The following is a 14,249-nucleotide window of genomic DNA, read 5'->3' on the forward strand; positions in this document are numbered from 1 at the left end:
AACTGTTGTAGCATCCCCTTGGTGATTTACATATGGATGCTTAACAACTGACTCACATTTATGACAGTTGCAGTGTGCAGGAATCATGTAATTGCCTTTTGCGACCTTCTGACAAAAGAAAGCCAATGGGAAAACCAGATTCACTTAACAACCATGTTATTAATTTAACAACTGCAGTGAAGTTGTAAAATGGGGAAAAACTCACTTAACAAATTTTTCACTTAACAACATACATTTTGGGCTCAATTGTGGTCCTAAGTTGAGGACTACAATTTGTACTACCTGCATACAAAATTCCACCGCTTCTTCCTATGGTCACAATACAGATTAGATCTACATGCACAAGCTGCATGCATTTCAATGAGGCTTAAAGAAAACCTCCGATGGAATTCCAATTTTAAGATGTCTGTTACAGATGTCAATTGTGAGGGCAAGGAGTCAACATTCCTTCTGCAAATTATTTGCTGCAAAGACACTATCAGATGTTAGCCTTCTAAATTCTTTTGACCGTGTTTCCTGATACCTGGAAGATGTTGGCACCATCCAATTCTTTCGCTGGCAATGGCTATCACAGAGAGGGTTCAAGTGATTTAATGTGCTACCCAGCTTATCAGAGAAAGTACTTTTTACCATTGAATGCTAACACATAATGGAAAAAAGATTGAGACTGTGGGGGGGAAATCAGATTTTTACATAGAACAGTGCATTTTCTGAATGCCTACAGAAATCTTTTAGTGGCTGGGGACCTCTGGGGCCGATATGGCAAACTGAAGATACTTCTGCAAACGCAGAGCATAGCAAAGACCATGAAACTGGTGAATAAACTGATCCCTTGGAACCTTTCCAGATAAGGAGAGGACTGGAGATTGACCACATGTTCTCTGGATAGCTGCTCTTCAAGAGGAGACCCCAGGATACCACTTTCTATGAGTCTGAGAGCTGGGAGACAAAGGTATTAGCCATCTTGCTCTCCATCACGGCAAACTCTTTTAAAGCCACTAGGTTCACAAACATCATTTTCTCATCATTTTCAGAAATTTCCTATTACCGTAGTCAACTTAAAGCTATTAGAAATTTCTTCGTGGTTGGGAAGCTTTTTTCTTTCTGTCTATCTAAATCCCACCAAAATATCATTGAATAAGGATGGTTGCAAATGCCATTTTGGACTCTGTGAATCTCCAAACTGCCCTTGGAAGTGCTGTAGGGTGTTATTGGAGAGACACCAGAAATGGGAAGCAATCGTCCATGAGGTTATCTGAAGTTAAGTCTGACTTGATGACACTCATTCAATTGATTTAAAGTTGGATATAAAGGTGGGGTATAAACGAAGTTAATTAAATAATCTATAGACCATGGTGGAATTCAGTCCTTATTTTTGAGGCCAGTGAATGCTTCCCTAGTGTGAAACCCCCATCCACCAGAGTGCTGTATCTCTAGCTTCTTACCTGAGGTTTTCAGAACTGAATTCTGATTCCAAAAATCGAAAAAACTGGTCACGCCCCACGGGATCTTTCAACACCTCATCTATAGAGAAGCCCCATCTCTTGACCCGATGCTGGGAAGGCTCTTTGCTAAGTAAAAGGACAGAGAGGAAACTATTGTGATCATCAGCATATTTTAACTTGTCAAATCTTCAAATCATCATTTAGAGTAGCTCAACTGAAAACTGCTTGCAGCAATAAATGAATGAAACTGGAGGAAATGCTTGTGAACACCTGTTTACAATACAATACAATAGCAGAGTTGGAAGGGACCTTGGAGGTCTTCTAGTCCAACCCCCTGCGTAGGCAGGAAACCCTATACTGTTTCAAACAAATGGCTATCCACCATCTTCTTAAAGACTTCCAGTGTTGGGGCATTCACAACTTCTGGAGGCAAGCTGTTCCACTGATTAATTGTTCTGTCAGGAAATTTCTCCTCAGTTCTAAGTTGCTTCTCTCCTTGATGAGTTTCCACCCATTGCTTCTTGTTCTACCCTCAGGTGCCTTGGAAAATAGTTTGACTCCCTCTTCTCTGTAGCAACCCCTGAGATATTGGAACACAGCTATCATGTCTCCCCTAGACCTTCTTTCTATTAAACTAGACATACCCAGTTGCTGCAACCGTTCGTCATATGTTTTAGTCTCCAGTCCTCTAATCATCTGTTTGATTTATGAAAGGAAAGGAATCTGTGTGTATGAAAATGGGTGATATGCACCCCTGCTCTATAGGAGCAATAGCAGATACTTTTCTTTCCTGCACTCTTTATCTAGAGGACTAATAGTTATTTAAGCACAAACTAGCCATTAATTTAGAAGAGACCTAAAATAGCTAATGTATGATAAACCAAGGTTACAGCTTGTTTTTAAAGCACTTCTTTATAATCACAGCTTATAAGACATGACAAGCCATAAATGTCATGGGGCTTATTTTGTTTTTTGTTTTTTTAAAAAAAGAATTTTGTGCAAATGAATTACCATTCTTTGAAAAGTTCGGAATAAAATGACAGCAAATGTTATAAGAGCATGATAAAATGGTGTGTGTGTGTGTGAGAGAGAGAGAGGGAGAGAGCGAGAGAGAGGGAGGGAGAGAGAGAGAGAGAGAGAGAGAGCGTGCGCAAGGGTGGGGTTAAATGGCATTTGGTTTGGTCATGCCAACTCTTCTAATATAACTTGCCATTGTTATGTCATAAGAGATCTGGTGTAGGTTTACCAGTTATTGTCTTGCTGGAAGCAATAAAGTCCTATAGAATGTTTCAACTTTTTAAAGCCCTGTAGTACGCATCTGAGTTTTTGTCACACACATCCGGTAGTCTTTGCTTCTTAATACACAACAGAATGAAATATCGTTTAAAAAGTGGGGTGGTTTTTTTTACCTTGTTTCTAAGTCCCAAAACACACTGTCATCATTTATCCAGGGATTGGAGGGTTCCGCAGGAGTTATAAAGGGATCATAATCCGTGTACTGCTCTGAATATGCAATTAAACTGTAACATAAAAAGAAAAAACAAGCACACTGGGAAAGTTTTTAAATGCTTTAAATGTACTATATCTCTATACATTTGAAAATAATAATAATAATAAAAAACGTGGCTGCTAGTGAGAAGTTGTTTTTTCTTTCTTGAATCTGTCATGGAAAGGATGATGTTATATCACCAGGCTTCAGAATCGCAATGTTTCATAACTAACATAAGTTCTAGCAATTCAGCCTCAGGGTCTTTTGGCCACTACTGTCTGATCTCATTTTATTAACTGCATTTCATGACCACTACGGATTGGGATTCAGAAGAGGGAAAAGCTTTCACTTGGGGATGTACAGCATGCAGCAAATGAAGCAATGGGGGGAAAAAAACGAGAAAGAAAAAAGAATGAAGGCACCGTCATCTGCAAAGACGATTGGAATAGCAGGAACAATGTCACTGTGAATGGATGCTTTCGAATGCAATGGTAAGTGCCACAGGAAATTAAGAACAATGCAAATGATATTTCAATGCAAATGGTTTAATTCAATCATTTGTGGTTTTTTCCAGTGTCAGGTGAGAACATTTTGAATCCACCAGATGTTTGAAGACTCTTTAAAGTCTGTTTAAAGATTTGTGTTGATTTAGCTTCACCACATTAAAGTTTCCTTCTTGCTGGCTTTATTAATTCATTTGGTTGTGGTGTAGTGTCGTTTGCTTTTGCTGGTGTATGATTTCCTTTGTTTTTTCTGTCACATTTTCACATGTACTGTTTGTATGAATGGATTCTTACTGTGGCAAAAGGCCAGCGCTCACGTTCGTTGTCTTAATTGGGCATATCCAATAGTTGTAAGTGAGTAAATGTAGAAACTTGCACTCTGGAAATCCCTAGCTCATTTTGCAGAGCTCCAACTGCTGGTTCACAGAAACAAGATCCTCTGTTTATGAGAATTAATAAAGTACACCACAGGAAACCATACCCATGTTATATCAATATTGACATGCTGAAATGTAGGTTAACAATATTTACAGCTTAACGAAATGAATTCAGAGCAGTTTAACATGGCATTTTCCATGCCAGTCACTAGAGGTTGTTCCAGTTCAAGCTATCTATACTTATATATCTTCTTAACAATTCAAGTGATGCAATATATATATATATATATATATATATATATATATATATATATATATATATATATATATATATATATATATATATATATATATATATATATATATATATATATATATATATATATATATATATATATATATATATATATATATATATGTATGTATGTATTTGTGTTACAACCCCTGGTATGACTAAATATGGGAGGAAGGTCACTCCTCCCTCTTTCTGTCCTTTGGCTTATCACAAAGACCATGCAGGCAGAAAACCATATTTTTATTTTTACTGTTGCCTTTTTATATTTGTGTTGTACAATTTATCAGTACAATTACAATATATATATATATATATATATATATATATATATATATATATATATATATATATATATATATATATATATATACACACACACACACACACACACACACACACACACACACACACACACACACACACACACACACACACATATATATATATATATATATATATATATATATATATATATATATATATATATATATAGTGTATTAGGATAAGTTTATGTGATTGAAAGACAAATAAACAAGGACAAATAGGCCAGGTTTATGGCAGAGGTCATGTTTTTAAAAAGCTTTGCTTAGAACAGGGGTGTCCAAACTTGGGAACTTTAAGACTTGTGGACTTCAACTCCCAGAATTTCCCAGCCAGCTATGGCTGGGGAATTCTGGGAGTTGAAGTCCACAAGTCTTAAAGTTCCCAAGTTTGGACACCCCTGGCTTAGAAGAACCAGAGCTCCAAGTGGATACTTCTGTCAAATCTTTTTGTATCCTCAAGAGAAAGCATGGAAAAGGAAGGAAACAACCAGTTTAACCAGTCTGACGCTTATACACATGACAGTAAACAATTGCTTCGTATTCCATCCAACTTTATTTTGTCTCAAGCACTGCTGGCTTTCATTTTATCTTATGTTTTCTCTCTCTCTCAAAAAAGCTTAGTTGCAATGGGCTGATTATTTCAAGATGATGGAACAGTCTGTTGAATTGTGTGGGTTGTGCATGTGAAAACAACCTTAGATTGTCATTCTAAATTGCATTTTTATTATTTGTAGAAGCTTTTCATTGATCTTATATATATATATATCAAGAAGGCAATAAGGGAAACTGGTAATTTTGTTTGAGAACATAAGAACTCAGGTACCCTGACTTATGTGGTTGTTTTGAAACAACAATATAGACACTCCTGTAATAGAATATACTGGGCATGAAGTACTGTAGAAAGTTCTGGTTTGGTCAAACTCTGTAAACTCACATCCCGAGGGCCAGATGTGTCACAACTGGTTTATTGAAGGGGGGGAAGTCATGATACATCACGTGATGATGTCGTGATGATGCAGGTTTGACACCCCTGCTCTAAAACATGTTTGCAAATCAGGATCAAGCCTTTGAAATAATCTTTTAGTGAGAGCACATATTAGTGAGAGAAAACATGCATACATCGGCAACTAATTCCTGAGGTCTGAAAACCTGCTTTTGCAAACATTGGCGGGGAAAATAGCAACAACAGTGATAATAATATGAATTGGAGTGCTTACCTTTCTGCTACTTTAGACATTTTTAAACAATGCCTGTCTATCTGAACGTTCAGAAATGATATCTGAAGAAAAAATAAATAAAAACAGTTCTTGAAGAAACAACTAAATGCAGCTGCACAGATGTGCTGTTATGGCAGTGGTTTTATTTGATGGTTTATGTGATTTGCATCATAATACATTGAAAAATATGGACTCTACTACAATGTATCCATGTATTCTGCTCTATATCTGGAAGGCATTTTCCCCGTCAACTTTAAGTAAATTTGTTGTTCTCTTTTCTATGTTGCAGATATCTTAGACGTCCAACACCCTTTCGACTTTGTTATTCTCATGTAAACCAAAGGAGGATGAAGGATAGAATTCAGCTGATTTATTAGTTAAATATCTCCCACCCATAACTGTAATTATCTGAAGGAACAAAATTTTAACATCTTATTTACTGAAGATTATGCCTACAGAAATATATATATATTTTTAAAAAATCAATCCGTCTCTCAAATGCAAAAGAAACAGTTTCAAAACCATTCAGCTTACTTGCTTTCGGACGTCATCTTTTGTTGTTTTGCGAATTGGTTGGGAAGGTATATGTGCAGGACTTTGGGACTGACTATCTTCTGTAACTCCATAAACTGACTGTAATAAAAAATTGAAAATAGTTTGCCACATAAGAGTAATCCTCAGTAGAGAGAGAGAGATTGCACATCCTTAAATGGTTAATGATCACATTCATTCAAAAGGAAGATGAACAATGTATTCTCTAATGAAAGAGTGGCCAGAAAAGGAAGGAGGAAATAATAGAAAGCACATACAAAAACTCTGATTGACCTTGATCCTGGAATTTTTCCACATCTCGATAAATGCGTACATATGTAATACTTATGTATATATGCGTGTGTGGGTATGTATTGCTAGAAGTCATATTCCAAATAAAGGACTGAACAACAACATTTTTTTGTTCTTAGTGTTTTTCTGCAAGTGCAGGAAAGTGCTTTTTGTTTGGATCAACTGAGTGTTAATCCATTGGTTGTGACAGGAATTGACCAAATGGCTCATCACCCATGCTCGATGTACTTGGTTAAGAGAGAACAACTGGCCCAATGTCATACAGGTGTTTTTTGTGCCTAAGATGGCACTAGGACCTTCAATCTCCAGGATTCTACTTGATGCTTAACCACTTGAACAAACTGGCTCACACCTCACAAACAATTAAAAACTAATTAAAATTGTTGATTAAAATTGCCCATCAAATCAGCTTTCCCATTTATAGAATTAGCTGACCTCTCATCTGCATCTATCAATCATTTCCCCTCACGCACACACCATGCTCATCCAGAAAGGCACAATATTCACACAAGCTTCCCTTCTTCCAGCAGAAACCGCAAACAAAAGGGAGGATAAATATAGGAATAATGTGAGGCAAGAAGAAAGGAAAACTGAGCTAAGAAGATAAGGAAAAAAAAAACAGTAGAAAACTGAATGAAAATTAAATGAAGGGAAAATGCAATTGAATAGGAAAAATTGAATAGGAAAAAAATATTGTATGGGTGTTACATTCAAAAGACAAGTAGCCTCTGTTTAGCAATAACTAATCTTAAATTTTATAGGGACGCAGTGGCTCAGTGGCTAAGATGCTGAGCTTGTCGATCAGAAAGGTTGGCAGTTAGTTGAATTGGACTGCAAAGATCTGTTTGAAAGTTCTAATACTTTGTTTGCTACTTCGTGAATACCAGGATCGGTGTAACCTAAACTGATAGTTCTAACTAAACTCCTTATAACCTATTGACTAGAATGGGACTGGATTACCAATATAGATATAGACTGTTATCATGAATATATATCCATTATCATGAATATATATCCATTATTTTCTGCATAAAACAAATATATATGTTTATATTTAAACAGAAATTTTAGTAGGTTAATAATGGACTTCAACTTTTTTCAGCACAGTAAAGTACAGAATAAAATTGCAGCCTAAACTTTTTCCTTTACCAACTTCAATTACTATAATTATAAAAATGGATACCCATGAACGTTAAAAATGGAGATTTGAAAGGGATATATATAATATTTGAACTGAATACAATTATTCATTTTTTTTCTAGATGTAATCAAGGAAAAAAAGACATTAGGTTTATCTTAAAGGCTTTTGTATAATGTCAAAATAATAATAATAATTCCAGGTCATTCCATTAAGATATATAAACAAACTATACAGAAACATTTGCCCGAACTGAGAGTTATTTTTTACTTAGGCTGATGTCAATGTCTTAATATAGATCAGCACTAGATGTATCCCATAAAAATCTCATCTAGCATGTTTTATAGGTTCTTTGGAGAAGAGGCTTGCCTTTTTGACCCTCTGTGGATTCTTCATTCGCCGACACTTTCTGATGTCCATCTCAGTTGTATTCACACAGCCCGGCTAGGAAAAAAACATACAAAAATATTAATTTTGCTTAATATTTATACTGCCTTTCATTCTCTACAGACCAATGATTTCAAACTCTGACTTATGGTGCAATTAGAATTGCATTTTTAATCTAACATTTGGAAGTTCATTTAGAAATCACAGCAGGCCAATTCAGCACAAATTAGCTTTCAGTGAGGCTCAGTTCAATGGAAGAGTGAGTTCATCTATTTTCTACTTGCAGGACATATATTGTCAGTGGGTGCACTTTGCTAAAATTCAGGTCTATAGAGATCATAATCATTTGACTTCTCCACTCAATTTTTGGAGATAAAGTACTCGTTTGAATTCCACTTTTATATAATAGCTAGATTCATATACTGTGCTAAACCTTCATCATTTATTTTTTGCTTTCTGAACAAACTGGGGCTTATTAGGGCTACCATAGCTAGTTTGCAAAATTCAGACAACTGCTAGTCTTTTTGCTGTCATCTAAAGATCATCCGGAATTGGGCAGCTAAAATATGGTAGTTTACATAAGTCATTTAGGGGTATGGTGGCTCAGTGGCTAAGACGCTGAGCTTGTCGATCAGAAAGGTCGGTAGTTTCAGCGGTTCAAATCCCTAGCACCGCTTAACGGAGTGAGCTCCCGGTACTTGTCCAAGCTTCTGCCAACCTAGCACTTTGAAAGCATATAAAAATGCAAGTAGAAAAATAGGAACCACCTTTGATGGGAGGGTAACATCGTTCTGTGTGCCTTTGCCATTTAGTCATACTGGCCACATGACCACAGAGATGTCTTCAGACAGCGCTGGCTCTTCGGCTTTGAAACGGAGATGAGCACTGCCCCCTAGAGTCACAAATGACTAGCACATATGTGCAAGGGGAACCTTTACCTTTACATAAATCATAGTTCAGTAAATAACATCTTAGATATTCACTCATAGTTTTTATCATCCCTGTGATGGCCAAAAATAATTGATTTCTTCAGAATAAACAGATTTCTATCTAGCTTGCACACTATTGCTCAATTTGATGGTAACCAACAGTTGCAGTTGCAGTTCACAATTTATTGATTTATGTCCTTATTGCTCTATCAAAGAAACAATCAAACTGCACGATCTGGATAAACACTTCAATAACGAAGGACAAGATAGTCAAATGTTATGTACTCATAGAAAAGAGAATCAATAATGGAAGAATATTTTTAATTAGACTATTTTCAGTATCAAATATCTTTAATTTGTCTATTTCCAGGATCAGATAACTTAGTCCACATTTGCTTTTCTCATCCTAGAACTGCCCTTTAAAGCCAAATCCAACATTTATAACAAGCACTGAATATATATTGAGATTTGGCCTTTTATCAAAATTAGATATTCTTTCCTTTTGCAATCTAGTTTTAAAAGTATATTGCAAAGTGCCCAGCAAAAGGATGGAATACAGTAATATTAAAGAATATACCAAATATACTTGGTGAACTGCATAGAAGGCTCTGAGAATGGGCAATCCTACATGAAACTATTTGCTTTGCAATACGGCATTCTTCTTGCTTCATACAAGATCAAGATAAACAAGATCAAATTGCAATCTTCATAACACTTGCAAAACTCATATGCTTTACTACAAAACATTCCCCCTTTTTTCTAAAGGAAGCTTTAAAATGTATATCATGCTGATGAACTTACATCAAGATAATAAACTTTTGGTCTCACTTCCAAATATGACATTCTTTACTTCCTTACCTAGATAATTGTAAAGCAATTATTCAATTAACCTATACAGGTAGTGGGCCACGGCCCGGGAGTTGGGGCCTCTTGAATTGCATTCTTGCACTCTTCTGTACACAATCGAATTCCTTACACTACTGGGCTCGAAATTCTCGGTTTGGATAACTTAGAACTGTATTGCTTGCGGTCAGACCTAGGTATTCCATACAAACTTATAGGTAGCAATGCTTTACCTGTAAATGACTTTTTCTGGTTTAATCACAATAATACACGGGCGAATAACTGCTTTAAACTCAATGTAAATTGTTCTAAACTTGACTCTAAAAAAATATGATTACAGTAATAGAGTTGTCAAAGTCTGAAATGCCCTACCTGATTCAGTTGTCTCAGCTACAAGTTTCAGTCACAATTTGACTTCCATGGACCTTACTTCACACTTAAGTGGTCAGTAGAGGAGGTGCGCATAAGTGCACTAACATGCCTATCGTCATTGTATTTTTATTCTCTTAGTCTTGTTCTCATTTTTGTTTGTCAAATTCCAATAAATAAATAAAATTGGAGGCTTGCTAGATTGTGCTGAAGAGGAATCCCCAGCTAATTCTGACTTACATCTATTGCACTTGGTGGCCATTAGTTTGAAAAGATTGCACACAATATAGACACATCGCCATTGTGCCTCCAGATATTTTATAATTAGCTGATTATAAAAGAATAACAAGCCTGTGAATCTTACCACTGGCCTATGAACATCCCAGAAGGCTCTTTCTTGACTATCGAGAATCTTCCTTTCTGTCTTATCCTTTTTTCTGTCAATTCTAAAAGTACAAATAAAATAGAATCAAAAGCAGTTTTGGCCTGATTTGTATGAGGATTGGTATTAATATTCATTATAAATTTTTAGTTAATAAAAACATGCATACAGACATTCTATCAGACTATCCAAACTAGGTCCCTCTCTCCATCATATTGTATTTGCACATGCAATTAGTCCAGTTTACAATTAATTGCATTACTGTGCAGGATTGCCCAGAATCCTAGGCTAAACTGTGGTTAGTTAATTTGGCTCAACGTATAACGTGAATACAGATAGTCCTTGTTCCACAAATGGGACTAGCAACTTGGTCACTAAGCAAATTGGACACTAAATGAAACTGTGACTGTGCTCAATTTTCCTTTGCTTTACAGAAATGTGAAGATCATAAATGTGAAGACTGGTTGCAAAGTTAATTTTTTGCCATTGTTGCAACTGTGAACAGTTACTATATGAGGCAGTCATTAAAAGAGAACTTCACGTACAACCAATAGCGAATGTGCTATTTACGTTTTGCAGAAAACACCCATCTAAAATTTTATGCCAATAATATAGTGCTCCCACTGTATAACCATCCACCCATCCATCCAGGGGTGGGTTCCTGCCAGTTCTAACCTCTTCTATAGAAGAGGTTCCACAAATCTACCGTGCCATTTAGAACCGGTTCCAGCTCCCTCCCCCTGTCAGTCTGCACCACGGTTGCCCCGCCCATTGCTCACTGATTGGCTGGCTCACCAATCGCCCCGCCCGCCTCTAAGAGTCTTATCTAAATCTTAAAGTCTGGGAGTTGAAGTCCACAAGTCTTAAAGCTGTCAAGTTTGAACATCCCTGGGGTTTTTTTTCTAAAGGATTAGGGGTGCAAGGGTCTTGTAAGTTGACAGCTTTAAGACTTGCACACTTCAATGCCAGAGTTCCTGAGCCAACATGACTGGAGTAGGAATTCTGGGAGTTGAAGTCCACAAGTCTTAAAGCTGTCAAGTTTGAACACCCTTGGGTGTTATTTTTTTCTAAAGGGTTAGGGGTGCAAGGGTCTTGTAATTTGACAGCTTTAAGACTTGCGTGCTTCAAATGCCAGAGTTTCTGAGCCAACATTTTGGTTGCTAAGCAAGAGCGTTGTTAAGTGAGTTTCACCAAATTTTACAAGTTGGCCACGCCCACCCAGTCACATGACTGCCAAGCCACTCCCACTCAGTCACATGACTGACAAGCCACTCCCACCCAGTCACATGACTGGTAAGCCACTCCCACCATCACATGGCCAGCAAGCCACTCCCACAAAGCAGGCCACACCCACAGAAGAAGTTCTAAAAAAAATTGAAACCCACCACTGCATCCATCCAAAGGCATCTAAGAGTCAATTCTTTGCATATACAGCTAAGAGTTTTAAACTAAAGTTTCAAGTTAGTTTTAGTGGTAAATAAAAATACATTCAAAATAAATTCAGCCTCTGTTTGGAATAATATGGAGAATCATGGCAGTTAAACTAGGGCTAAATTTTATTTATTTTATTTATTCATTCAATTTCTGTAGACACCCAATTCAACCAAGTGACTATATAGTTTTACTGGGTCTATATTATACCTGTTATAGCAATCAAAGGTGAATATGAACTATGAATTTTTGTCAACCCTTCCCCCCCAAAAAAATGTTGGCAACTTCTAGAAAGGAATTAGAGTCTATGTGATGGCCTCAACAGTTAAACTAACTTAAAATTAGGTCCATAAATCGAATAGCTTTAGCAGCAAGAGTTTAACAATCAGCATCCACTCTTATCCGTGTGGTTGACATTGATTAATACAGCTCATTTAATGTTGCCTGAGGCTTTAGGGACGGCCAGCGGATAGTAGTGGGAAAACCTGTCAGAGCAGAAAGGCCGCTGAATGAATTATGAACATAGGAAACATGCCACATGTGTGTGTGTGTGCATATGGGCACGCGGTGTTCCCATGTCATTGCTTTATCAAAATTTATATTTATTTCTAAAAATAAACTGTGCTGAGGACAGCAAGACTCAAATTAAATTTAATTCTTTTTTAAATGTTTATGTTAATACAATAATCTGTAGTTAACACATCACTTATTTGTGATTAGCGCCCTGCATGGCTGAATCAGTGGATTAAGCCACTAAAGTTTAGTGAACTAGAGAGAAGATTCCAGTTTTAATTGGCAAAATGATATTCAAAGCCCAAATACATATTTTTCGGGCAGAGAATGGGTTGATATAATGTCCTACGTGCCTTTCAGTATTTCAACAGTATTTCCCTTTTTGGGGGGGAGAGGGGGGATAACCTGGGTAATATTTTATAGTCCGTGCACTTATGACCATTGTAGCATCACTATGGTTACCTGATTGCAATGTGGGTGGTTGGCAACTGGCAGGTATTTATGATGGTTGCTGCATCCCAGAGTCACCTGATTGCCATTTGCAATCTTCCCAGCTAGTTTTGAACAAGCAAAGTCAGTGGGGAAGCCATCAGGTCTCAAGTTTGGGTCTTATGATATCTTGCTTAATGGCCATGGAAAAAAAAGGTTTGTAAAATCAGGTACAGTCATGTGATGCTTCTCTTAATGATGGCACCACTTAATAACAAATTTTCCATTTCCAATTACGGTCATAAATCAAGGACTAGGTATATTCCATGCTTATTCCATGCTTAACTTATTGTCAACAATGTCGAGTAAAATTTAATGTATTCTATTGTGCAGCCATCAGTACGATGAAGCCATGCTGTGTTCAGGTCTTGAGTTCAGATTTCCTTCCCCTCTGATATGCCAGTCCAGGTGGGGCTGTGTTTTCTCAATGATTTCTCACCATAAGGGATTGGAGGAAGTGAGGGTGATGAATGAAATTGCCTGGGTGGCAAAGAGATTAAAAAAACTTTCTAATACCAAGTGGAGTATAAACTATAGAAATACATTCAGTTGTGGGAGGACAATTTAACCTTAAAGAATAAGCTTGAAATAGTGTATTTCATCATTACCATGTATTCAGTATCACCACAATTTTCAATCATTTGACTTGTTTTACTACAAACACCTACTTGACTTGTGCTTCAGCTTGCATAAAGATGAATTCCCACTTTCTGGCAAAAGCTCTCTGAAGTCTTGCTAAGTTCTCCTAAGAGGACAGGAAAATAATAACAACAAAACAAGGACAACAGCACAAGAGTAAGGAGACAATCAAAAGATGTACCATTAGGAAATCTGGTTATTATCTAGACCAGTGGTTCTCAACCTTCCCAATGCCATGACCCTTTAATACAGTTCCTCATGTTGTGGTGACCCCCAACCATAAAATTGGTGTCTCGGTTCCTAAGACCATCGAAAATATGTGTTTTCCGATGGTCTTAGGCGACCCCTGTGAAAGGGTCGTTCAACCCCCAAAGGGGTCCCAACCCACAGGTTGAGAACCACTGATCTAGATCATACTAACCTGAAAAGTAAACTAATGAGGGAAATGCCAAGAAGAGAATTTGCATTGTGTTAGTACATTTTTTAAATTTTTTGAACCTTGAACTAGTTTTATTCTTTTAGGGTCGTCTCCCCCCCCCCCACAAGAGTAACTCCTATGATCCTTAGGGTGATCCCCATGCATTATTATATATAATGAAAACGGAATCTTGTACTTCTATTGCCTCATTGATTCCAT

At 36.9% G+C, this 14,249-nt stretch overlaps 1 protein-coding gene across 5 annotated transcripts in view; it reads right to left on the reverse strand.

Moving 5' to 3' along the window:
* RGS6 (regulator of G protein signaling 6) overlaps nt 1-14,249 on the reverse strand; it is a 260,857-nt gene that overhangs the window by 50,905 nt on the left and 195,703 nt on the right. For all 5 annotated transcript variants that reach the window (XR_014173738.1, XR_014173739.1, XM_081934978.1 and 2 more), the window contains exons 8-14: nt 13,642-13,718; nt 10,523-10,604; nt 8,000-8,074; nt 6,184-6,282; nt 5,650-5,711; nt 2,855-2,965; nt 1,446-1,571 (exon numbers count right to left, since the gene is read on the reverse strand). Coding sequence is in view for 3 of the 5 variants with exons in the window: in XM_081934978.1 (XP_081791104.1) it covers nt 1,446-1,571; nt 2,855-2,965; nt 5,650-5,711; nt 6,184-6,282; nt 8,000-8,074; nt 10,523-10,604; nt 13,642-13,718 (632 nt within the window). In the remaining 2 variants the exon portion in view is untranslated. The remainder of the gene's footprint in view (nt 1-1,445; nt 1,572-2,854; nt 2,966-5,649; nt 5,712-6,183; nt 6,283-7,999; nt 8,075-10,522; nt 10,605-13,641; nt 13,719-14,249) is intronic.

Source organism: Natrix helvetica (genome assembly GCF_964273705.1).
Source record: "Natrix helvetica genome assembly, chromosome: 1".
In the NCBI taxonomy this organism is placed as follows: Eukaryota; Metazoa; Chordata; class Lepidosauria; order Squamata; family Natricidae; genus Natrix; species Natrix helvetica.